Raw genomic sequence first — 27,232 nt, forward strand, 5'->3', positions numbered from 1 at the left:
AAAGTGGACAATTTTTCCTGTATCTTTGTGTTTTGATCCAAAAGGCTCCCTTGAACACGTTAATAAATTTGTGTAACTTTTTTCCAATTAATCTGCCTTCTGCAAGCTAATCTTTCAGCAAAGCTTCAGAGCTCGCCTTGGCTCCTATAAAATGATAAACACTTTAACTTTTTATTCTTTTCAGACTTCAAAGTAATTGACCTGATGTTCTCATCTGAGTTTTTCTTGGAGTTTATGTAGCTTCCAGGAATAGCAAATTATTTTCTGGACTTTGTCTTTTCATAAAATGGCATTGTGCTTCCACAGTGATTTATCTTCCCCTTTTTTTAAACACCAGAATTAGCAGTTGTAGAGGCTGTACTTCAAAAACATATGATCGACGGAAAAATACTCATATAACACTTTCTTTTGTTGTTTTGTTTTGTTTTTTTCATTTTTAGGTCTTGCTCTGTTGCCCAGACTTGGTTGAAGTGTCACAATTATGACTCACTGCAGCCTCAAATTCCTAGCCTCAAGCAATCCTCCTAACTCAGCCTCCTGGGTCACTGACATTATAGGACTCAGCCACTGTGCCTGGCTAAAAGAATTTCAATTACTGTCTATTTACTGATATTTTGCTATGGAAAAATTCAAACATCAATAATTTTCTAGTTGCCCACCTCTTCTTGCGTCATTGAGTAATGGCTTAACAAGCCCCCTTAGTTCCCTAACACAACTGTATAGACATATAGATGTAGACATAAATATAGATATTGATTTATTGTAAATAAAGTCCAGATGCTATAACTGGGTTCATAGAGATATATTGAATGTCCTCATTGTTTCAAGGCCTATGCTGTCAAGATATGGTAAAGAATCAAGAAACAGAGAAGAGAAATGGAGAATCCTGGAACAATGCTATCTATAAAGAATAACGCAAGCCACGGCCAGATGCGGTGGCTCACGCTTGTAATCCCAGCACTTTGGGAGGCCAAGGCAGGTGGATCACCTGAGGTCAGGAGTTCAAGATCAGCCTGGCCAAAATGGTGACCCCCCCCACCCCCCCACCCCCGTCTCTACTAAAAATACCAAAATTAGCTGGGTGTGGTGGCTGGTGCCTGTAATCCCAGCTACTCAGGAGGTTGAGGCAGGAAAATCGCTGGAACCAGAGAGGCAGAGGTTGCAGTAAGCTAAGATAGCAGCACTGCACTGCAGCCTGGGTGACAGAGCGAGACTCTGCCTCAAAAAAAATAAAATAAAATAAAAAAGAATAATGCAAGCCACAGATGTAATTTTGAATTTTCCAGTAAGCACATTTTAAAAATTAATAAGCAGGTAAAGGAATTTTAATAATTATTGTATTTAAAACAAAATGCAAAATAATTATTTCAAAATATAGTCAATATAAAAACATTATTAATGCAATATTTCACATTTTTTTTAAATCTTAAGTCTTCTAAATATGAGGGACATCCTATTCAATTTGATATTACATTTTTGTTGGAAATAAATGGAATTTCATTTTGCTTTCATAAACTTCAGTGCTGAAAAATTAAATTCATATAGCTGATTGTTTAAAACATATTCTAACATTTTCCAATAACTGAAGTATCAGCCTTCGAATTAAAATAATGAAAATTAAGTAAAATAAAAATTCAGGCCGGGCACAGGGGCTCACGGCTGTAATCCCAGCACTTTGGGAGGCCGAAGTGGATGGATTACTTAAGGTCAGGAAATCGAGACCAGCCTAGCCAACATGGTGAAACCCCGTTTCTACTAAAAATACCTCCACCACCGCCCCCCCACCGGCCTCAAAAAAAATAAGCCGGGTGTGGTGACAAGCATCTGTAACTCCAGCTACTCTGGAGACTGAGGCAGGAGAATCCCTTAAACTTGGGAGGTGGAGCTAACAGTGAGCTGAGATCACCCCACTGCACTCCATCTGAGTGACAGAGCAAGACTCCTTCTCAAAAAAAAGAAAGTCAGTCCTCAGCAGCAACAACCACATTTCAAATGCTCAGTAGCCACAATTGGTTTCTGACTGTTTTATCACATAACGCAGATCCTATGGGAAATTGTGTTCAGGTATGGAGATAGTGATGGAAATTACTGATTAATACAAGTGAGCTGCTAAGTTCTTATGTAATCATGTAAATTTTGCACTGACTTCTAAAATAAAGCTTTACACATATTTAGAGATGAGGATTATGAAAGGAACTGAAGGTAGGTTCCCATGGCAAAACACCGGATTGACAGATTTAAGAACACTGGGGAGGAAATAAAACTATGGGGCATAAAGATGGAATTTCCTTAATGGTTCTCACTGACTGTGACTTCAGAGTTTATCTTTTGATTTTGGAAACATTTTTTAGATGTAGATATTAACATTCTAATAATAGAAATGAAAAAACTAAAATGAAAATGAGAAAACAAAAGATAATATCAATAAACAGGTTTTGGGCCTCAGAAGACAAGATGTAGGGAGTGTGGAGAGGAAAAGCACAGAGGGGCCATAGCTCTCATTAACAAACAGCCCAGCCCACAAATAGGTGATCATATTGTACAAAAGGATTTCAGTTCTTTCCTTGCTTCCTATAAAACAATTTTGCCAACATACCTAACCGTTTTACCTTGATTTAAAGCGTACAGAATTTTCTTTTTCTGAAAAGGAGAGAAGCAAGGGACTCATATATATTTCAGATGTGAGACTGAAACGCAGGACAATGTGTAATTTCAGTCAAGACTTGCCCACGAGTCCTAAGATAATTCAAATTTGCAAAATAGACACTAACTTGAAAGGTGCAATTTTATCAATCCTGTGGTTAGCAGAATTTTGATGAATGCCCTAAAATAGGGCAGGTTTAACAGAATTCAGGGAATGAGCAGGAATGCACAAAGCATCCTTTGTCTCCTCCCCCCTCCAGCTTGCAGACATCCGCGAGCATTTGCGGGCAGAGATAAATTTGGTTTAGCCGTCTCCCCTCCCTGGAGGACGGGGGCTCCAGCATATTCATGATGTCAATCGCCTTGGATTACATGCCAGCGTCATTGCGAACCTGCTACAACACTTTACAAAATAGCTTTCCAATGAGAAAGAAAACCTACTGGGAAAGAAAAACAAAAAGAAACTAGACCTTGCAACAGGCACGCACGCGCACTATCCCCCTCTGAAATATTTATAGTACGCTTACACAAACGCGAACTTGTAAATCTAAACTCTGCCTGAACCAAAGTAGCCAATAGATTAAAAGTATGTAAATTAGGAATTCCCAAACTGCTCTTTTTATTGGCTAGGAAAAGAACACCTTACAGGGAATCCGGTAGGTTAATTTACAATACTGTTAGGCTATAATGTCATTCCTTAAGAATCTTTTCCAGTAAACATTTGTTACGTTTTCAAAGTAATTGGGAGCCGCTGAGTTTGGAAGCGAAAACCAAGTTAAGAAGTCCTGTTATTTGGGTGAGTCCAGTTCCTGTAAATGTTCTGTTGGATGTGTCTTAAATTGTTCGGTGCACCTCAGCTCTCTTCCGCAGGGATCCGGAGAAACTGCGCCATTGTTGTCTTATAAAGAAACAACCTTCTAAGACTCTCTTCGCCGCCATCTTTTTGAAGATTTTATATTGAAAATACTTTTTTGACGGCTCTTGCCATGTCTGGACATTTTAATTTCAACAAAACGAAATAATAGCGTTAAATTCTTTTAGTCAAACCCGATATTACAGAAGTAAGGATTCCAGGATGTTAGAATTTTACTATAACACAACTGAAACACAAAGTTCCTTATGCTTAAACAGTGTATCTTAGAAAACCTTGTTTGAGTGAATTAGCTATGTACTGTATAATGAAACGAGGAATCATTGAGAGATACTTAGACAACGGATTTTAAATGAGTGAATAGGGAAGGGGAAAACTTAAGGAAAATGAAGCAGAAAAAAGCAGCGGAGATTTTTGAAAAAATTCTAAAGCACTTTCTAATGCAAACACATTCGATTTTTTATAGCTAAACAGGATAAAAGATCAGTCTATTAAGTTAAATGATCAATATCTTTGCAGGTCATGCTCTGTGAAACATCAAAGAAACCTGTAACAAAAAAAGACTTGTTTAAAAGAGCCAGTTTTCTATCCAAATTTACCAATCAGAATCTTGCACTGAAAAAATAAACCAATCGTGAATCTCTACGACCACTTCCGGAATTTACCAACCGATCACTAACAGGGATTGTCCACAATCCAATCAGAGTGATTCTGTTCCTGTACAAATAGAGGGGCAAACCAATCTTCCTAACTCACTTACTTGGCAGATGAGCTATGGCGCGTACAAAGCAGACGGCTCGTAAGTCCACAGGCGGTAAAGCGCCGCGCAAGCAGCTGGCCACTAAGGCAGCTCGCAAGAGCGCTCCGGCCACGGGCGGCGTGAAGAAGCCCCATCGCTACCGCCCTGGTACCGTGGCTCTGCGCGAGATCCGTCGCTACCAGAAGTCCACAGAGCTTCTAATCCGGAAGCTGCCGTTTCAGCGCCTGGTGCGAGAAATCGCTCAGGACTTCAAGACCGACCTGCGCTTCCAGAGTTCCGCGGTGATGGCGCTGCAGGAGGCCTGCGAGGCCTACTTGGTGGGGCTTTTCGAGGACACCAACCTGTGTGCTATCCATGCCAAACGCGTGACCATCATGCCTAAGGACATACAGCTTGCCCGCCGCATTCGTGGGGAGAGGGCGTAAATTGTTTTGAGTGCAAACCTTAAATCCAAAGGCTCTTTTCAGAGCCAACCATTTTGTCCATGAAAAAAGCTGTAATCCTTTGAGACGCATTAGACCACTAAACTGCACTGATCCAAATAGAGATTGAAATACTGGCATTCAGTTCTCTCAATGCTTCATTTAAGTGTCCAAATTTAAGCGCTTCCTCAGGTTTCGCCTGGGGCTGGGCCTCCCTACGCCGTTCTCCATTGGTTTAGCTGGCTTTGTTTTGCTGTTCAGGCCCTCTGCTTCTTTCTTGTACTTTGTTCTCGTTTTCTAACTCGGCCACTTTGTCCCCTGCTTAACCCATCCTCTTGTTTTCTGGCTCTTAACGCTCTTTCAAGTGGTGGCCTGCATTTTAGGTCTTAACTGCCTAGGCTTCCAACGCCGTGGATTTGCCTTTCCCTGATGTTTATTTGACCTTGCCCGAGGGGCCAGCGCTTTTGGTCTGCATCAGGCTGCCTTACTCCACTAGTGTTTTCAGACCCAGCTACTTGCCGGCGACGGTCGGCGCCTTGGGTGCGGTCAAGATTACCCTCTCTGTGCGCCTGATACTGGTCTAAGGCTAAGATTATTAGCTGGAACACCTAGACCCCTGGCACTACCACACAGCTCTTGCAGACTTGACAGCCTTGCTTAGGTTCTAAACTGCAGGAGTCAAAGCAACGAAGGTGCAGATGGGTGTCTCAGACAGACCTGAGTGCAAAAGGAAAATGCAGAAATCATGAGCCCTTTCAACTTCCCAGCTGATATCTTTTGTTTGCTTTTTTCTTTTCTTTTTTATTTTTTTACTTTATTTATTTTTTTTTTTTTTGAGACCGAGTTTCGCCCTTGTTGCCCAGGCTAGAGTGCATTGGCGCGATCTCGGCTCACCGCGACCTCCGCCTCCCGGGTTCAAGCGATTCTCCTGCCTCAGCCTTCCCAGTAGCTGGGATTGCAGGCATGAGCCACCTCGCCCGGCCTTCCGGCTGGTATCTTAAAAGAACTTTTCAACTTTAGTAAATACCCTGTCTTAATCAAATCTCATGAAAGGTACCCCATATTTATCAACAAAACATGAAAATCCTTGGACGGCTTCAAAGTTCTTACAGAAAATATTCTGCCTTTCCTTTCCATACAAAGGCACAGCTTCGAAACTGGTAGATGAAGGGAAGGAAAATAAGGAATTCTGTTCCGAAATCATACAGGCTGTTATTTAGAAATACAGACGGGTGTATGTACTATATGGGATACTACCTGCTGTTTGGAAGAATTTTGTTTCTTTAAACATTTCAGCAAATTCCTCAGTTTTGTAATGGGGTGGAGTATTTTTAACTGTCATTGAGAAATTTCTATTAACTTTTTTTAATGTGGTCTTTTCCCACAAGTTGCACTAAGGAAAGAGGTTAGTCATGTGGTAAAATTAATGGTGACAAAGCTGTAAATAGCTCTGCAGGCCAAGGTAGCCATAGTAAGAAGTTCTGGAGATTTCTGGAAGACATTTTTGTTCATGGAAGCCTGTCAGACATGAAGGCATGGGTCTTGTGAATTGGAGATTCAGTGCATGAGGAAAACCGCATAACTATCCATAATTAAGGTAACTACTGTCAGATATTTGTAACATAGTGAACATCCTATTATGCTGGATAGAAGCATTCTCTATTTGAATGTTGTTTCCTGTATCCTGTACTTTCTTTAAGATTCTAGCTCAACAGGTTTTAACCTGTATTTCTCTTACAGCTGTTGGACTTCAGTACTTGAGGACTTGGACTTGGTGGACACAGAATGCATCTTTTTATATCATTAAATCCACCAGGACATCTAGCATGGTCATTTGCCTAAAACAAAGCCTCCAGAAATTTACTCAAGTTGAGATTTAAAATACAAGATTACTGAACAGAATTTACCATTGAGTGCATTCCTATTTACAAAAAATAAAAGATTAGATAAAGTTTATATAATTTTAATATATAGTTTTTCTAAATAGGAAAAATCCACACTTATTGAGTGGCTGCAATGGGCCAGAAGTCATGCAGTATTTTATGAAGCCTCCAAAAATGTAAGTTCAACAGTTATCTATTATCTAAAACAAATTTAAAAACTGAAACTAAGATAATTTCAGATAGTGCTGGAGCCAAAACTTTCCCCACTAGGCATTACTGTTTTAAATAAACAGCCTCAGCAGAATCCTCATCAGTTACTCCCGAGGGCTTTATCACCTGGAAGAGCTACTAACATGTTTAAATTTTTCACATGCAATAAAATAAATGGATGTTTTAAAATTTACAGGGTCTTGGGCCAGGCAGGGTGGCTCATGCCTGTAATCCCAGCACTTTGGGAGGCCAAGGCAGGCGGATCACCTAAGGTCAGGAGTTCAAGACCAGCTTGGCCAACATGGCTAAACCCCATCTCTACTAAAAAAAATACAAAAATTAGCCAGGTGTGGTGGCACGTGACTGTAATCCCAGCTACTTGGGAGGCTGAGGCAAGGAGAATCACTTAAACCTAGGAGGCAGAGGCTGCAGTGAACTGAGACTAGGCCACGCCACTCTAGGCTGGGTGACAAAGCAACATTCCATCTTAAAAAAATAATAATACCAGCCTGGCCAACATGGTGAAACACCATCTCTACTAAAAATACAAAAATTAGCTGGGTGTGGTGGTGGACACCTGTAATCCCAGCTACTCAGGAGGCTGAGGCAGAGGAATCTTTGAACCTAGGAGGCAGAGGTTGCAGTGAGCTGAGATTGCACCACTGCACTGCAGCCTGGGTGACAGGGAGAGACTCCATCTCAAATAACAATAATAATAATAATAAAATGAACTTTACAGGGTCTTATATGATTGTGAAGTTCTATTACACTATAATTAGTACTGCAAATTGCACAGAAATGTAACTGATGGACATACAGTAAAATATGACATTAACACTGACAAATTTTAGCCTTTCTGCATACTATTCATATAATAGCCTTGATTTAACCACATATACCCAGGCAACTTTTTTCAAAGGCATACACTGAGATAGTAGTAAATAATACCAGATGTCTTTAAAATAAATTGTGATTTTATTTGGGGAAGATCTCAAATCTGACTCATGTGTAAGATCATATTTTCTATGTACTTGTTGGCACACTATATAGTATATATCCATTTCACAGTTACATAGTTGCCTGCAAGTACTTATAATTAAAATAAAACAACTATGTAATATCTGAATAACCAGTAGCTCCTTCATATTATAAAGATAATAGCTAAAACTGAAGACAATTCAGAAATCCCATTTTATTATTTCTCCATACTCTCCCTACTCGACCTGCCAACAGTAAATATTGATATGTAACATTTTGGAATTTGCAAGGCAAAGGTGAAATTTTTTTTCTTTGTTTTTGTTTTGTAGTTGCCCCCACTAAAAATTGTATATATATAAAATGGTATACTTCTGAAGATAAGGTAGTCTGTAAATCAGGCCATTGAAACAAGGGTCATGAAAGGGGCAGAGAAATTTGTTACTCTTGTTTTCCCACCCAGGAAAACAGAAAATGAAACCACTGAATTTGATGAGTATCTGACAATAATGTAACCCAATTGATGGAATTTTTTAATTCAGACACACACACACACACACACGTGCCCCTAGAGTAGTGGAAAATAAGACAAATGCTCTAGAGTTCAGTTTAGTTGATGGGAGAAAATAATAGATGCATTAAAAATTTTCTACTGATAATAATTGTTCTCAACTATTAAATGTCATGAAAGCACATTTTCAGAGATAAGTTTACGTTTTGAATTAGAAGGACTTTTGCATGGAGATGTAATTTCAGAAGGAATTGGAAGTATTAGAAAGATTCTCATGGAATTATTCCTGAGCAAAGTTGTAAAAAAAAAATAATAATAATAATAAAGAAGAAGAAGAAATAGAAAGGCTACATTGTTATTAGTGTCTGTGAGTGCCAGTAGACAGTATTATGAAAAGGGGCTAAGACGCTACAGGGCTTTCCCTTGAACCTATGAGAACCCAGTGACCTTTTTCATAAGGCATATTTGGTTTTTGTTTTTGAAAATGGGCCGGGCGTGGTGGCTGACACCTGTAATCCTAGCATTTTGAGAGGCCAAGGTGGACAAATCACCTGAGGTCAGGAGTTTGAGACCAGCCTGAACAACATGGTGAAACCCCTCTCTACTAAAAATACAAAAACAAATTAGCCAGGTATGGTAGCGTGTGAATGTAATCCCAGCTACCTGGGAGACTGAGGCAAGAGAATCACTGGAACCCAGAAGGCAGAGGCTGCAGTAAGCTGAGATTGAGCCACTGCACTCCAGCCTGGGCGACAGAGCAAGACTCTGTCTCAAAAAATAATAAATAAATAAAAAAAAATTAATAAATAGTTAAGAATTTAGAAATTGGAGGCTAGAGAAATTAGGGAAATAGTAAGCATTGGAATAATCCAGCTATGAGAGAATGTAGACGGGAGAATATGTCAGAATTATTGAGGATTCTTTAAAAATCAACCTGATTTAGTGACTGTGTAACAGGGATGATTGAGGCCTCCCCACAATACCATGAAAATCTGCTTCCTCCAGTTAAAGTAGTGACTTCAGGTTGATCCTAAAAATTACTTTTGTGTCAGACCTATGCCATACACATAAGTACTCTCCAACAGCTAAGATAATATGAAAATGCCCTTCGCAACTTCCATGCTAAGACACTGTTAGTTTTCTTTACCAATCTCAAGATATTCATTATAACTGCTACCAAAATTTTAAGATATGGAGAAAGATTTAAACAAGTTCAGATTTCCTTGAAAACAAGTGCATGTCCTCTGTGGCAAATGAATATGAATATGAATTTATATAAATCAGAGCGACTCTGGAAGATCATTGATTGAATCATCACATTTAATTGCTTCTCTTGCATTCCAAACACATTGTGAAATGGATACTTCACAAGGGGCCGGAAACAGAAATACATAAATTCTGCTTATTTCTCAATGAGCCTAAAAATGAACTGGAAAATACCACTCCTTTTCCAGTTGATGTAACAGAATTGAAGCAGCATAAGAATGATTCTAGGAATCAAGAAAATTGTTTGAGACCTAGGTCCACCATTTACTGACAGCAAATGGTCATTTTCTTGCCATTTAACCTTTCTAAGCTCCAAGTTTCTTAACAGTAAATCAAGCATTTTAGCTATACCTGATATAAATGCATTGTAACCACCCAAGTGAGGCAGTTAAGTAAGTGCTTTGTAACAGTAAGAAACTAGAGGCATGTTATAGTCATTTGGACTGCTCTTGCGGAATGCCACATTCCCCACCTAATTCTCTTATTCCTTATCACTTTTCATCAAAAGCCTAAATCTTGTTATTCTTGGTACTAAAGACCTCCCAGATCTCTTCTCCCCATTGTGAATTGGAAAATAATACCCCAAAACGAAGGCCTTGGAAGCAGAAGTGACCTCCTGCTATCCTTTGGCCTCTCATCCTCCGTTTAGGCTACACATAATCACTAGAATCCCTCTTCCCCAAGGTGGTTACTGAAACTAGAACCCCTTTTTCTTCAAAGCCAGCCATAAAACCTAAAAATCTTACTGTAACTTCCCCCCCTCCTTTCTGTGTAAAAGCTAGCCATAAGACAGTATATGTCTTACGTTGTTTGGCTGTAGGTCATAAGACCCTCCCTCATTCCAGAGAGGGTCCTCTAGAATGAGGAAGGAATACCCAGAAGAAAAGAATCTTGCCAGAGGCCAAAAGAGTCTAGACACAGAGGCCTTGCTATGTTTCCCCAGTCTATTAGCATTAGATGACACCCTTTTTATCCAATCACAGTTCTACATGGCAGTTGGTACTTTGTTGAAACTAAGCATAAAAATGGACAGTTTCCCCTGTACCCCTGGGCCTTCATTGTGAAGGTTCCCATGTCACATAAACCTATGATGAATTTTGACTTTTCTATTAATGTGCTTTTTTTCCATTGATTTTCAGTGAACTTTCGGAGGGTGAAGTTTTGCTCACCCCTACATACCTGTACTTTTCACTCATTTTCAAAAAGATTATTTTGAATAAATATTTCAGTTCTTCCCATTTATTCAGATCCCCTTCTCAATCAAGCCACTCTCATACAGGGAGGTATTTTGGCTTTCTCTACAAAGAAGAAATTGTGTGATGTAGCCGTGGTTCCCAAAAAATTAAACTCCTGCTTATAACTAGAAAGATATCACAGGCTACATCCTTTTCTTTGTGGGGAGGGAGGCAAATAATAATGTAAAATATAATAAAATATTAACTAATAAGCACAATGTAAACAAAGAAGATTAAGAGCTATTATAATCATGAGGGATTTATGGTATTTGGTCCCACTGCAAACTTGTTCAAGAGTTCATGACTTGTTTTGTGCTATGTATTCTGGAGACTCTGGAAATCTATAGACGCCTTCTCAAAACCATGTTTTAAAAAAATACTTATACAGGGTAAGAAAGGTAGTGACACTAAATTTTTTTTTCTTAAAGTCTGTATATGTGCTTTAGTTACACATCAAATAATAAGATCTAGCAGCAAGTATAATGTTGGCTTCAAAGGTTCACTATTAGTGTAAACTATTTCAAGACACCTGTAATAAGTACAAAGTGATATAAAAATATCTATGATTATCATTGATGTGAAATCCAGTGATTAGCTGCCTGTACTCACGAAATAAGCAAATTGCATTTAGGATTTGTGAAAATGTAATTTTTTCCCATCTAGAATCCCATAAACATCTGTAGAAATCAGATTTTGTCGCGATTTCTCCGTACTATTAAGTGGGTTTTTCTAAAATCAAAAACAAAACAAACAAAAAATAACCTCAGCCTCCCAAATACAATGGAAACAGTAGTACATCCAAGTCAGCCCAACTTCCTATAGCCCATTTCTTTGTCCTGGTAACCCCAATTTCAGGCTTCTTCCTCCCTTCTCCAAGTTTTTTCATTTATTTTTCCCTCTCTATTTCTTATCTAATCACCAAATATGTATTGGATAGCTAACTATAGCTCCCTGATTCAGCTCAATCTGTGAGAAAGCAATTTGGGAAAGGAAGTAGATTATAAGCTGACAGAGGTTCCTTTCATACTTTTTGCTATCTCTCAGCATCAGGGTGGTAGCAATACTTGTACAGACTGACGCAGAATGACAAGGTGAGTAGTCTCCGAAAAAAGAATTCCATTTGGAGAATTCCATCTGAGCGGGAGGTGGAAAAAAAACAGGCTTTTCGACTACATCCCAGCATACACAACTTTTAATATCGCAACCTGATTGGTGAAAAATTTTCTCTCGGAAAAACCACGCAAATAAAAAACTAAGAATACGTTCTGATTGGTTAATTCAGCAGGCTCTGCAAACCAACAGAAAAAGCAAGTTTTACAAAACTGAGCCAGAGACTATGAACTATCCCTCCGATTGGCGTAATACTAGAATTGCATTTTTTTCTAACGTTACTTGGACGCGGGAAGCAAGACCAAACTCGCGCCAAAAACAAGACCTGCTTTGCCACGCGGGCCTACAGTTGCCAGTAGGGCTAATACACCGTGTCCTCCGCAAAGACAGCTACTCCCAGCGGGTTGGGCCAGCACGCTAGTGTTACTTGGCGGCAGTGCTAGGAGGTTAAGAGTAGGCAGAAATAAATGAACAAGCAAGAGATCCCCTGGGAAAACAAGTCCTAGAGACGCTGGCCACTGACAGAAAATGACAATGGCCACACTTATTTTGAGACGGAGTCTCGCTCTATCGCCCAAGCTGGAGTGCAGTGGCGCGATCTCGGCTTACTACAACTTCCGCCTCCCGGGTTCAAGCGATTCTTCTGCCTCAGCCAAGTAGCTGGAATTGCAGGCGCGCGGCTAATTTTGTATTTTATTTAGTAGAGATGGGGCTTCACCATGTTCTTCAGGCTAGCCTCGAACTCCTGACCTCGTGACGCGCCCGCCTCGGCCTCCCAAAATGCTGGGATTACAGGCGAGCCACCTCGTCAGGCAGTGCAGCCCCCACACTGCCTATTTCCAAGTACAGTACCCGAGGGCCGATATCCCAGAGCTAAGGCTTACTATCAAAGACCTGCGAAAAGACAGACATCTGGCGCCACCTGCAGTTGTGCAGCTGGGCCATTCTCAACGACCAGCTGCACAAGATCGTGGGCCGCAGGAACCTTGGGCATGCCACGTGCTGCTCACAACCAGGACGGGCTGTGCTCACGTCACCTCAATGCTAAAGTAAACTAAAGCATTTACACCATATCCCTGTGCCAGCAATAAAATTTTTTCAGGGCCACTTTTAAGTGCTGTGCTTTTAAGAGAAATCAGCCAGCCAATCACACCACCGCGGGAACTTGAAAAAGTAGGACCTGGTGGCTCAAGTAGCCTTACTACTCCGGTGACTGGTTGAGACTGAGGCAGGAAGATCCTTGCGCCCAGGATGCTGGGAGCTGTGAGCTACTGACCCCCCAACCGGCATGACTGGGATAGACCGTGGCGGCACAACACCGCAGCACCCCCACCCCTCTCCACCCCTCTCCACCCCACCCCTCCCAAAAAAAAAGGCTTCAGCTCTTTTGACTGAGACCTATGGGTGGCTCTGAAAAGAGCCGTTTAAATTTGCAAAGCGGAACATCCCACCAGTTTCACTTTTTCTTCGGAGCTGCTTTCTTTGCCTTTGTAACTTTCGGCTTCCCCGACTTAGGCTTGGCTGCCTTGGGCTTCGGGGCTTTGGCCTTAGCTGGACTCTTGGCAGCTTTTTTTGGCTGGGGTGTTTTCACCTTTTTCGCACTCTTGGCCACTTTCTTGGTCGCAGCAGCGGTTGCTGGTTTCTTTGCCTTCTTAGGCGTCTTTTTGACGCTTTTCTTCGGGGTAGCGGCGCCAGTCACTTTCTTGGGCTTCTTGGCTGCCCCAGCAGGCTTCCTAGGCTTGGTTGCGCCAGCCTTTTTGGCTTTGGGCTTGCCTTCCCCGGAAGCCGCTTTCTTGTTGAGCTTGAAAGAGCCAGAAGCACCGGTACCTTTGGTCTGCACCAGGGTACCTTTGCTCACCAAGCTCTTGAGGCCAAGCTTGATGCGACTGTTGTTTTTTTCTACATCGTAGCCGGCAGCCGCAAGCGCTTTCTTAAGCGCGGCTAGAGAAACGCCGCTGCGCTCTTTAGAAGCTGCCACTGCCTTGGTGATAAGCTCAGACACTGGGGGTCCGGATGTCTTGCGTTTCCCGGCAGTTGCGCCCGTCTTCTTCGCCTTTTTCTTCACAGGTGTTTTTTCTGCGGGTGCAGGAGTGGTAGGAGCAACTGGAGCAGTCTCCGACATGTTTTCGTCTTGCCAGAAAAGACAAAAGGAACCTGAAACTGTCAGAACACCGTGTCCTCTACGAGGGAGGCTGAGGGTTTATATAGAGAGACGCTGAGTGATGATTGGTTCCTTGCTCCATGCGCGGCGCTGCTGGAAAAGGACTCCTCGTATGTACCGCGCTGCTGTGTTTGTTGCCCCTTAAAAAAGAGTAAAAATATAAGAAATCTGGGCATGAAATAATTAGAGATTTGGGGGAAACTGATCCGAGAGAGTTCGGGCTTCATTCCTGACTTTTGTTCTATGCATAGTTTTAAAACCGGCATCTTGAAACTTTTCTTATTCCCCCAACTCTCTTTCAAACTTCGGTCAAATCGAGACAACTTTCAGGTTTTCCTTAAAAATACTATTTCTCCCTCTTTCATTTGCAAATCTCTCTTCTAGGGTATTGTTCTGTGAATTCTTATCGTCTCAACTTTATATAGATAAACTCATTTTTATCCAAATCTGCAGGGAAATTGGGTTTTTTCGCAGGAACAATAGCACAGGCTCTCTGGCGAGCTGTTTACATCAACCTCTAGGAATTGGCACTGAGGTAGAAAGTTCTATGTACAAGAGGGGTGATTATTTTAGAAAAGATAGTTTTAAAAAAATAGTATTTGAGTTACCAGTGTGTAAGCTGGATTTGATCTCCATATTTCACTGGTTTAAACATTTCAAGAAAGATAAGGGTGAGGCTACATTATTCCTCTTACAGAAAAAAAAAGTCCTAAGTAGAGTTACCAACCTTCTCTTAAAAGTTAGGATCATGGATTTTTCCGACCTAGAATGGGCATTAAAGATCAACTACCACATCTCCAAAAAAGAAAACTGAACCAACAAATAATAGAATGGCAGGCCAACATCATTTTGGCAACTGTGAGCATTGAGAGCTTGTGTACATGTTCATGTCCCATCACTTTATACATAATTTAATGAAAGACACTTTTTTTGCTAATATTCATCATAGAATTTTGTACATTTTTTATATTTTAAAATTATATTTATAATACAAATTTCCCTTCCTCTCTCTCTGCACAACCTGTTTCAATAACTGGTAAAAGTCACTTTAAAAAAATAAAATACAAATTTTGAACATTGCAAGTGTGGGCATCGAGGGTTAGAAAGAAAAAAATCTGATTTAAATCACTCTAAATTTTCATCATTCTTCTTGGCTTTTTACACATAAAATATGAACTAAGCTGTCACACCCTAAATTAATTGGTTGAATATGTCCACCTACGGAGCTGAACAAACATTTCAGAGCAAACATAAGTAACTTCAGTATTCCTTATCTGTTAGTTTGCAATACAGCTGATGGAATTAGGTTATTATTGGATAATGAAGCACAAAATTGATATTCTCCATCAAATAATCAGATGCTGAAATGAACTCCTATGTTTGTTAAAGAAACAAGAGAAGTAGTTTGATGTTATGTTTCTTCTAACAAAAATAATCATTTCAAAAAATCAAGTTATTCTGGCCTACACTCAATAGTGATTAGAGGATTTTTTTCATGTAAATCCTAGATAAAATAATCGACTTTAAAGATGTCATCTCTCCTCATTCAACTAATTTCATAAAAATTACTTAGCTTGTCTGGCCGGGCACAATGGCTCACGCCTGTAATCCCAGCACTTTGTGAGGCCATGCTGGGCAGACCACCTGAGTCAGGAGTTCAAGACCAGCCTGACCAACATGGTAAAACCCTGTCTATACTAAAAATACAGAAATTAGGCGGGCATGGTGGCACACGCCTGTAATCCCAGCTACATGGGAGGCTGAGGTAGGAGAATCGCTTTAACTCAGAAGGCGGAGGTTGCAGTGAGCCAAGATAGTGCCATTGCACTCCAGCCTGGGCAACAAGAGTGAAATTCCATCTCAAAAAAAAATAAATAAAATTACTAAGCTTGTCTTAAGTAATTATTTACTCTCTTGCATGTATGGGAAACAAGTCTCTGGGACTTAAGACCGTGTTATATACCACAGAAATACAAATTTGGTTTATAAAAAAGCTAAACTTATAGAATTGGATTAGTAGGACCCCATAATTCCAGTAGGGAAGCATTTTATAGGTTTCTGGAGGCAGGGGCGGTACATCATTATGGATATCATTTTCAACAGTGGTAGTCACAAGCATACCATAAGTATTTCTTTTTTGGGACCATAGCTGTATATTGCCTAGACGTAAAGATACAATTAAAATTCAGATTGTTTACTGTTTATTATTTTGATCATTATTGTAGTCTTAATAGTTGTTGAATAATTGTTGGAATTGTTCACCGTGTTTGATATAGTCAATTAACAGATGCCACCATTTCGTTCTTGTGCAACACTGACTGGTTCCCATGGCTACTTAGGATCTCAATAAGTAAAAAGGCATTGGGCTAACTAATCTCTGCCCTTTCTGGAGGGCAATAACTGAGACTCAGTTTCACCAACAAAGTTCGCCAAATGTTCAAAGAGGAAAGGCGCTAGGCTACATAAGTTAGGACCTGGTACTTATCTTCTCTGTAATTGTAGCACGGACAAGGTTCCTGAAAGCTGGATCACCCCATGGACTGTAAACTTGAAGTCCTGCAAAGTTTCACCTATTACTTTGGTAGTCCTCAAAAAGAGTTCTGTGTTGCTTTGGAATCCTAAAACTGAATATAATCTAAAACAGTAGATTTCCCATTACACTGAGGTTGGAACCGTTTATTTTATAGATGCAAAAAGTAGCTAGGAAAAACTAGTTAGATAAGTGATAGCTATCTAACTTAAGGCCCAGTGTTCTCTTCATTTTGTGTTAACTCCCCCATCCCCACGATCACCATAGTAAATGACTGTGAGAGTTGTAGGTAGTATTCAATAGATCAGTCCAGTGACACTGTGCTTAAGCATCACACAATTCAGATTTTAAAGATTTCCAAAAAAAAAAAAAAAAAAGAAACTATGTAGAATAAATATTAAAAGGGGCGAAAACATATATAGACTATTATAGAAAATAAAGCTTTGTGTTAGAATCAAATGTGTTCCAAAGGTCCATGAGAAATCACATCGATTGTAACCGTCTATGAGGTAGTCTTACCTGAGGACACTGGCTCCTTGAAATTCCTCTTCAACAGTATTGTATTAATTTTATTTCCTAAAAAGGCCACCACTACACTCAGACTTACAATTTTGTTTTTACATGTCTCAGGCATCCACCAAACTCCCTCCTCCCTTCTAGACTGGATTAGAAGCTGTTCAGAAGAAACCCCCTTATCATAGATACAGCCCAATAGAACTTTCTGCGATGATAAAAATATTCTGTATTAACACTGTCCAATAGGTAGCCACTACCCATACGTGGCTACTGAGTACCTTAATGTGGCTAGAGTAAGCGTACAAATTAATTTTTAATTTAAATTAATTTAAATAAAAATGAGCACATGTTGCTAGTGGCTAATATAGGACAGCAGAGCTTTAAAACAATTATTCTCAAACTTGGAAGAGCATACCTACCACCCACTTAGAGATCTCATTAAAAATGCAGTATCAATTCCATTGATTTGGGGTTGGGCCCGAAATTCTGTATGTCTAACAAGCTTCAGAGTGATGCCAGTAAAGCTGGGATATGGCTGCTCCACCCTTAAATACTTGGCAGTAAGTAGAAGTATGCTGGTCTGATATCTGCCCCCTAACCCTGAGTGTACTTTTTCCTTTACTAAACTTTTGAGTTCTTTAAGAGAATAAATGTGATTATCTTTGTAAACCTGGTATTTGTACACCATTCTTGGCATGTAGTGGACATTAAATTGTTGAATGAATGAATGATGCTTGTTTGGTGCCTACCACAAAAAGGAGAGCACTTGAGATCCTTATGTCTATTCCTACAGGTAACTGAACCTAAGCCAAAATTTAAGTAGACTCTTAACTCCACAAAATGAATAATCTTCTCACTGCTTTTAGGCACCAGCAGAGAAGGGATATTTAAGTTACCCCTGCAGTATATAGGAGGCAATGAATGTGAAGCAGTAGAATGTAAGAGTTAATGTTGAATTTTTCTACTACACACCCTATGATCTGTGTGTAGAACATTTCTTCTGGAATCTTTTATTAGAACAGTATTTCACAGAATTTATTAGTATTATTTTTGTTAATTTACAAACCTTTATTCACCATGATTTACCATGTACGCTTTAGTGGCACGAAAGCAGTGGTAGGTAGCAAGGTAACGAGACTCCAGAATTGAGCCAACAATACAATGCCATTTATTAGAGGATAATGTCTTCAAGCCTGGGGTTCCTTATCTTTACACCTCAGATATTGCATTATACACTGAAAAACTAAGAATGAAACTTCAATTAATATTGGTTTCCCGCCGGGCGCGGTGGCTCACGCCTGTAATCCTAGCACTTTGGGAGGCCAAGGCGGGTGGATCATGAGGTCAGGAGATCGAGACCATCCTGGCTAACACGGTGAAACCCCGTTTCTACTAAAAGTACAAAAAATGAGCCGGGCGTGGTGGCAGGCGCCTGTAGTCCCAGCTACTCGGGAGGCTGAGGCAGGAGAATGGCCTGAACCCGGGAGGCAGAGCTTACAGTAAGCCAAGATTGTGCCACTGTACTCCAGCCTGGACTGCAGAGCAAGACTCCATCTCAAAAAATATATATATATATTGGTTTCCCTGACTAGAGGTCTTTCTTTATTAGGAATGCCAAAAACGATGTGAATGTATATGTCTCTGCCAAACGCTAAGTCTCATGATTGGCCAAATTTAAGAAGTATTGCTACATTTTAAGAATTAATAAAAATGGCCGGACGTGGTGGCTTACGCCGGTAATCCCAGCACTTTGTGAGGCCAAGGTGGGTGGATCACCTGAGGTCAGGAGTTCAAGACCACCCTCGCCAACATGGCGAAAACCCATCTATACTAAGAAAATACAAAAATCACCCAGGTGTGGCAACGCGTGCCTGTAATCATAGCTACTCGTGAGGCTGAGGCATGAGAATCGCTTGAACCCAGAAGGCGGAGGTTGCAGTGAGCCGAGATAGCGCCACTGCACTCCAGCCTGGGCAACACAGTGAGACTCTGTATCAAAAAAAAAAAAAAAATAGTAAAAATACATTTTTAAAGAATCTTCACATTTAAAAATTAAAGCCAGGCGCCTGTAATCCCAGAACTTTGGGAGGCCAAGGCGGGCAGATCACCTGAGGTCAGGAGTTCGGAGACCAGCCTGGTCAACATGGCGAAACCCCATCTCTACTAAAAATACAAAAATTAGCAGGGCGTGGTGAGGCGCGCCTGTAGTCGCAGCTACTGCAGGGGCTGAGGCAGAAGAATCGCTTGAACCCGAGAGGCGGAGGTTGCAGTGAGCCAAGATCACGCCACTGCACTCCAGCCTGGGCGACAGAGCAAAACTGTTTCAAAAGAAATAATAATTTTATTCTCTTGTCTATCCATTCGGTAGACAAGTGTAGCGTTACTGCCTCCTTTTTGCAAATAATAAGGCTTTTGGGAGACAGACATTATCAGTTCTTCGAGAGCCCACAGGCACTGGACTAGAGGACAAAGAAATCTACACTCAAGACCCAAACAAGGAAACAGGAAGGAGTCAAATCAACTTGCATTTCCCCTACCCTCACCGCCCCCTTTCCTTCCCAAGGCAATAGTGTAGGGGACGCCCAGTAAGTTACGGAAAAGGCGGAGACAGAGGTTTCGTTCCCGCCCCTCCAATTCAGTCTCCAAAAAGGTCCGCATAATTGATATATAAGAGGCTTCAGTGAGTAGCAAAGTTGCGGAGGTTAAAAGTTGCTGTTTGTCTCAGATCATGTCTGGTAGAGGCAAAGGTGGTAAAGGTTTAGGGAAGGGAGGCGCCAAGCGCCATCGCAAAGTGCTGCGTGATAACATCCAGGGCATCACCAAGCCTGCCATCCGTCGCTTGGCCCGACGCGGCGGCGTGAAACGCATCTCGGGCCTCATTTATGAGGAAACCCGCGGTGTTCTTAAGGTGTTTCTAGAGAATGTGATCCGGGACGCTGTAACCTACACGGAGCACGCGAAGCGTAAGACAGTCACTGCCATGGATGTGGTCTACGCGCTCAAGCGCCAGGGTCGCACTCTGTACGGCTTTGGTGGCTGAGCCTCACCCCGGATTTTTATTTAGTAGCTCATCCATAAAGCCCTTTTCAGGGCCACCTCCTTCGTCACACGAAGGGCTGTAACTGATGATGATTTGGGTTTCGTTTTGTAAACGGGATTCTAGCTGAGTTAAACCGAGCCATTTTTAGCGATCCTCCCAAGATGGTGGATGTGCTAAGGGACAAAGGGTAGGCGAAACAATACTAGAAACTTGTTGAGGTATTTCGATCGCAAGCCACGGAAAAGGATGGAAATGGTTTAGGAATGCCAGCAGCCTGTTCTCACGTATGTGATGTGTCTTATTCCCAGGTTTCTAAAATTTAACTACTCCTATGTTAGGTGGATGGGACTTAACTACACTAGCATTACATGTTTATTTTTTGAGAAGGAGTTGCTCTTGTCCAGGCTGGAGTGCAGTGGCGCAATCTCGGCTCACCGCAACCACCCCCTCCCGATTTTAAGAGAGTCTCCTGCCTCAGCCTCCCGAGTAACTGGGATTACAAGTACGCGCCACCACGCCCGGCTAATTTTGTGTTTTTAGTACAGACGGGGTTTTTCTTTGTTGGTCATGCTGGTCTCGAACTGCCGACCTCAGGTTATCCGCCCTTCTTGGCCTCCCAAAGTGCAGGGATTACAGGCGTGAGCCACCGTGCCCGGCCTTAGTGTTACTTATTAGCCATAGAATGTGAATGATCTTAGGGCGGCTATGGATAGACCAGTTACTGGTAAACTTAATCCACTACTTATGTCCTGGCGCGGTGCCTCAGGCCTGCAATCACAGCACCTTGGGAGACCACGGCGGGCGGATTACCAGAGCTCAGGAGTTCGAGACTAGCCTGGGCAACCAAAATGGTGAAACTCTGTCCCTACTAAAAATGTTAAATAGGAAAGTTAGCCCGGCGTTGTGGCGGACGCCTGCCGTCGCAGCTAATCTGAAAGGGCTGAGGCAGGAGAATCGCTTGAGCACGGGAGGTGGAGATTTCAGTGAGCCGAGATGGTGCCACTCCACTCCTGCCTGGGCGACAGAGACCATGTCTCAAAAAGAAAAAAGTCAAGTTTGGCTGGGCTCGGTGGCTCATGTCTGTAATCCCATCTGTAATTCCAGCACTTTGGGAGGCCGAGGCGGGTGGATCACTCGAGCTCAGCGAGTTCGAGACCAGCCTGGCTAGCGCTGCAAAACCCCGTCTCTACTAAAAATACAAAAATTAGACGTAGACGTGCTGGCACGCGCCTGTAGTCCCAGCTACTCGGGAGGCTGAGGCAGGAGAATCGCTTGAACTCGGGAGACTGAGGTTGCAGTGAGCCAAGGTCGTGCCACTGCACTCCAGGTCTGGGGCACAGAGCAAGGCTCCGTCTCAAAAAGAAAAAAAAAAAGCCCAAGTTTTTGTCTTACCCAGTGAATTCTTTGTTGGGGCACTTACTGTGATTTCAGGTCATTGACAATCTTACTGCTTTATTTCTCGAGTACTGGCAATTTATAACCTAAAGTGTTTCTCCTTGTGCTTTGTCAACCTACCCGGTTATCACCTGTTATCCTGCCTCCTAACGTTTTCATTTTTTCACCACACCAAAGAAGTGGCTTCTCATCTGTTCTTTTTTTGTCAATGGTAATTCATTACATACACTGTTCCACAAATATTCTTCAACTTGGGGTTTCCTCTTCAAGAGGCCTTTACCTGATTCCTATGGGCAAAATCAGTATCTGGGGTTTCCTTACAATTCACGAAGCACACTCTACACATGTCCCTAGCCCTACTTCAGAATTCCCTATATGACTTAAGAGCTACTGCACACTTAAATAGTTGGCAGTAATTCTTGCCCTCTTCCCAAGATATTTTCAGGCCTTGAACAATGTCTTTAATTTAGTATCCTCAGGACGTAGTATTCAGTTCATAAATGTTTGTGCAGTGACTGAAGGAATCAATGAAATTAAGCTATCTGGGCCATCACTAATATACCGTTATAAAAATCATTCCCCTTTAATTAAGCAATATCTCTACTCCCACAGAACCATCTTCTCTATTCACCTTTACACAAATGTCAATATTCATGGCTGCCAACAATTTATATTACAGACTTTTTAAAATGCAGATCGAGATCCATTCATGGGTAATGAAAATAATTTAGTGGGTCCCAACCAGCATATAAAACATTAATAGAATCCAATATAACAACTAGAAATTATCAAAGTATCCCATCTAGTAAGTAAAAATATTGTGTCATAAAATTTTAGTTTCAAATAGACGTACTTTTGGTTTTACTTTGGAACTTGAAGCAGAAAAGGTTCAAAAAATACTGGTCCATTTATTTCATGGATAAATTTGTCAAATTCTCAGGTTAGGACATTGCCTCACTTCCCTGGGTTTCAGAACTTCAATACTCAGCCTCATTTGCAGCTGGAATGCAGATATGTAACCTAGGCTTCACCAATGAGTCACAGGTTTAAAAGACTTCTCTTCAGAAATGGGACCCAGGAGAGAAGAGACTGCCTAAAGCTTCTGTTTCTGCTGTGACAGATGTCAGATGGGCCAACTTTTGGCAGTAGCAGCAGCCATAGGTTACAGGTGAGTCAAGTTCTGATTCAGAAGTAACAGGTGTGACACACCAGCACCTGACTAGTTCTGCAGCACAGCTTTGGAGTTTGTCCCTGGAAGTGTCATCAGGCGTGGTTCTATAGCACTCCCAAGAATGCTATTATCTATTCACTATCCCTTTAAACATCACAGTTAATGTGCGATTACCAGTCAGCTGGCAACTAAGAATTTAGAGTTTCAAACAAAAAGGGTTTTAACTATTTGCTAATGGAGTTTTGTGTATTTTAGGAATTCGGAGTCATTTTACAACACTATTAAAAGGTTTTATGCCTTAACTATACTTCTGGTAGACAATAATACCTTCCCCGCAGACACACGCATCTTAATCCCAAAAGCTGCGAATATGTTTCCTTAAATGGTAAAAGTAACTTTCCAATGGTATTAAATTAAGGCTTTTGAGATTGGATGATTCTGGATTACCTGAGTGGTGCCATTGTAATCACAAGGATCCTTATAAGTAGAAGCCAGGAGAGTCAGAGTCAGAGAAGTGATAAGGGCAATGGATTGTGATGCACTTTGGAAACAGAGGAAGGGGCCACACTGGTTTCCCTTTGTTTCCTGAAACACATAAATCTTTTCTCACCTTGAGATTTTTCACTTGCATGTCCTCTGGCCCAGAACATCCTTGGCCTGCCTCCCAATCTATGTGTGACTTCACACAAGAGCAGTGATATTTAAGCCAGTCATTTTGGCTACAATCCACTGTTTAAACACTATGTCATACTTTATAGGGGCATAGAAAATTATGGCAATTGCAGGAATGTTGTTTGACAGAATAGAGTGGAGAAACCCTGAAAGGTAAAAAGCTTGGCTTTGACAGAAAAAATAAATAACAATGAGAAAATGTGTATCCTAGAAAGGGTTTTTAAATTCTAGATTGACTCTTGCATTCAAATCTATTTTTAAAAAGTTTTGTTGTGTTCTGCTTCCTGTGTTTGTTGTTGTTAAACACAATGATTATTGTGTCAAGTTTCATTTTCCCCTATGAAAGCAAAGTAATATAAATCAAACATACACCATTGTAAGTTAAAAACTCATAGACTGAGAAAGTAAATATTTAATTCTGTGGAATTAAGTATATAGAGTAAGTTTTTCTTATATAAGAGTCTGTAGATCCTGTGTGGTCTACAGAAAATTTAAACTTTGACACCGTCTCTACAAGCTGTTTCCAGTGGCAAGGCAAAGGATTGGCCAAAAAAAAAAAAAAACAAACAAAAAAACACATATAATACAAACACAGAACTGTTCACGACATTTATTTTATGAAACATGGAAGTGGTGGCATTTCCTCATAAAGTGTCTTCCAGTTGGACCTCTAGACTTATTTCCACTTTCTCCTCCAAGCCCTGGGCTTTGGGAGACTAACTGTATGGTTCTGACCAATTTGCTACCCCGACCTCCACCTTCTGGTAGGATTCAGCCAGTGGAAACCCCACACAGGAGACTGGAGGAAAGGAGGAAAATGAGATGAGGTATTTATTCCCCAGTTTCCCTTTCACTGGCTGCTAGCAGCATCTCTCCAGGCCAGGGATCCCTCTCTCTGCAGCTATAGCAATTGCTTCCCATGCCCCTTCAGAGTTACAAGTGATCCTTACTAGACCTGGATGGAAGCACTACTTTTTCAGTTTTCTGTATCCTGCCCTCAGTTTGCAAATAATTTCTTTAAGAAACCCTCCTCCAATTATCCCATGTGAGTAGGCTACTTGTTTCCTGTCTTGACCTTAGTGGAACCCAATATTTTCACTACACAGCACAAAGTTTATCGCCACAATATCCAAAAGAATTGATGTAACTGAAATGCAAGTTTCTCCGTGTCACACCTCATTAACATGCTTCCAACAATATAAGGTTAATTCTCAGTTTCTCAATTTGCAAGAGGAGGCCCTCCTCAATCAGGCAACTGCCAGGCCTGCATCTTTGGTCATATATGTATTCCCAGTCTCCATGGCATCAAACTACTTATTGCCCCTTGTGTCTTCACACTAGTGGAGACCTACCCTCTCCCAAATTACCTGAAATGCCCTGTTTCCATGTCCCTCCCCTCTGGCTAACAGCTGATCAGAGTGAGAGAAAGAGGAATAAATGTACCTGCTTATGACAAGTGTCATGCGGCTCAGTGTCCTGCTACTTCCATCCTCTCTCTGCAGACAGGTCTTTTACACTCACCTGTTCAGAGACCTCTCCCGTGATAGCACCAGAGTTTGTAACAGTTTATTATCTGTTAATTTTTCCCAAATTTTTATTATAAAAATATTCAGAATAAAACATAATAAAAGATGGGTTTATCAGTCATCCACTACCTAGATTCTATTGAATTTGGATTTTACCACCATCTGAAAGTAAGTGACAGACTCATGAGAATTTACACCTACATACTTCAGTATCTAACCCCTAACAATAAGGGAAATTCCATGTAATGTCAATATATCAAACCTTTCTTTAAAAACTTACTAAAATGACCTGTTATCCAGTTCATGTTCAAGTTTCCTTGATTATCTCCAAAATGCCCTTCAAAACTTTAGAGACAGACTGCAATTAATACATTTAGTTGCTATGTTACTCTAATCTCCTTCAAACTTAAAGTCCTCCAATTTTTGTCGGTGGCTCTTTGAACAAAGCAATTGTCCCAAATGTTCCACATTCTGGAAGGTTTTTTCCCCCTCTTGAGATGTTTAATTGGCTCTTTGACCTCTATACTTTCGTAAACAGCAAATTGAGACACGAATTATTGCAGTTACACCTTTATCAAGGTGTTTCTATGTTTATGATGGATCACAAGCAAAGGCACGAAACAGGTAAACTTCTTTTAGTGCTGCTAAATTAGGTCATTGAACTAGCAAGGGGGCCAGTCCCTCCACTGCAAACACATTTGTCAGAATGGCACCTGGCAAGTTTGTGCTAATTATTGTGTATTCTCTGGTTATTGAAATTGCTTATTAAGCAGAATGTAAAAGTCGGGTTATCTTGGCACTAAAACTACAATTTTAATTACAGAGGATAATCCTAACAGTAAGGAGAAGAACACACTACCATAACCACATTTTGAGAGCTTTTAAATGACAATGTAGCCATTGATGTCCTCAGCCAGCCCACCAGATTTCTAATCTCTGAACACATGATTAATTTACCACCTGTATTCCATGTTGTATGTCAGCCTTGGTGTAAATTTATACTTTACAGCATTATACACTTACAGCTTTTGGGCACCTACAGCAATAAAACACACAATATTGCTGAGTGCGTTAGGTAAGTTTCCACAATGGTAAACGTGAGCCCTTCAGGAGAAAACGTATGTGGCCCTGAAAAGGGCCATTAACGATATTACAAGGAAAGGCCTGGCCTCACTTAACTGCCAAAGCCTTACAGGGTTCGTCCCTGGCGTTTGAGCACGTAGACCACGGCCATGGCGGTGACCGTCTTGCGCTTGGAGTGCTCCATGTTGGTCACGGCGTCCCAGATCACATTTTCCAGGAACACCTTGAACACCCCGCGGGTCTCCTCATAAATGAGGCCCGAGATGCGCTTGACACCGCCATGCCAGGCCAAGCGCCGGATAGTGGGCTTGGTAATGCCCTGAATATTATCGCTCAGTACCTTGCGATGGCGCTTGGCACCGCCTTTCCCAAGGCCTTTTCCGCCCTTGCCCGGACCAGACATGATAAACACGTGAGAACTACCTCTAAACAAAACGATTACTCGCTTTCCGCAGCCTTTTATATAATGGTGGAGTAGGCCTTTTTGAAAACTGAAAGACCAGGAAAGGCAGGAAAACATATTCAGTCCCCGCCCATCTACTTCTAGTAATACCAAGACACAAGAAATTCTCTTGTAGTAGGGAGATTTGCTGGCATTTAGAGAATAAGGATCTCTAAACGAAAGTGTCAAACATGTACCTAAAGGAAAGTATCTCGATTTTTGATGTCTGCATGTGTTTAAAGATTTACTCCTTCCGTGTGTATTAGAGCATTTACCATGCTGAAGCTGAAACAAGCCCAAATTCAAAGACATAAAAGAATTCCTAATCATATTGCCAAGCCGCCCAGCTAAAGAGAAGTAGCCTGGTTTTTGGTTTCGAATCTGGGAGTGGCTGCTCTCTTACCGACATTCGACGTGTTAATCTGAGTTTAAATGGCCCTATCTGTAAAAAGGGTAAATACTTGTTAATAATAAGCAAAACACTGGCATATAGTTAGTAAATGATTTTTTTTTTTTAATACGGCGTTTGGCTCTTGTTGCCCAGGCTGGAGTGCAATGGCGCAATCTCTGCCCACTGCAACCTCCACCTTCCGGGTTCAAGCTATTCTCCTACCTTGGCCTCCCAAGCAGCTGGAATTACAGGTATGTGCCACCACTCCCGGTTCATTTTTGTATTTTAGTAGAGACCGGATTTCACGTTGGCCAGGCTGGTCTCCAACTCTTGCCCTCAGGTGATCCGCCCGCCTTGGCCTCCCAAAATGCTGGGATTACAGGCGTGAGCCACCTCACCGGCCAGTTGATAAACGAATT

At 41.3% G+C, this 27,232-nt stretch overlaps 3 protein-coding genes across 4 annotated transcripts in view; 1 reads left to right on the forward strand and 2 right to left on the reverse strand.

Moving 5' to 3' along the window:
- The window catches only part of LOC100596300 (histone H3.1), a 36,785-nt gene extending 16,604 nt beyond the window's left edge, over positions 1-20,181 (forward strand). Inside the window, exons 3-4 of one of the 2 annotated variants that reach the window (XM_003263275.4) lie at positions 4,287-4,630; positions 19,819-20,181. In XM_003263275.4, coding sequence (XP_003263323.3) covers positions 4,287-4,630; positions 19,819-20,133 — 659 coding nt within the window. In that variant the 3' untranslated portion in view covers positions 20,134-20,181. Of the gene's footprint in view, positions 1-3,395; positions 3,440-4,281; positions 4,745-19,818 lie in introns of those variants that run through there. The other variant, XM_030817415.1, reaches the window with a different exon arrangement.
- The window catches only part of LOC100593558 (histone H3.1), a 58,817-nt gene extending 32,434 nt beyond the window's left edge, over positions 1-26,383 (reverse strand). The window contains exons 1-2 of the mRNA XM_003263266.3: positions 26,091-26,383; positions 6,435-6,444 (exon numbers count right to left, since the gene is read on the reverse strand). Coding sequence (XP_003263314.2) covers positions 6,435-6,444; positions 26,091-26,383 — 303 coding nt within the window. The remainder of the gene's footprint in view (positions 1-6,434; positions 6,445-26,090) is intronic.
- H1-3 (H1.3 linker histone, cluster member) lies at positions 13,294-14,082 on the reverse strand. Its single transcript, XM_003263274.4, has one exon. The coding sequence runs from the start codon at positions 14,006-14,008 to the stop codon at positions 13,343-13,345; it is 666 nt and encodes a 221-aa protein (XP_003263322.1). The 5' UTR covers positions 14,009-14,082; the 3' UTR covers positions 13,294-13,342.
- Positions 26,384-27,232: the final 849 nt, after the last annotated feature.

This window comes from Nomascus leucogenys, chromosome 8, assembly GCF_006542625.1.
Source record: "Nomascus leucogenys isolate Asia chromosome 8, Asia_NLE_v1, whole genome shotgun sequence".
In the NCBI taxonomy this organism is placed as follows: domain Eukaryota; kingdom Metazoa; phylum Chordata; class Mammalia; order Primates; family Hylobatidae; genus Nomascus; species Nomascus leucogenys.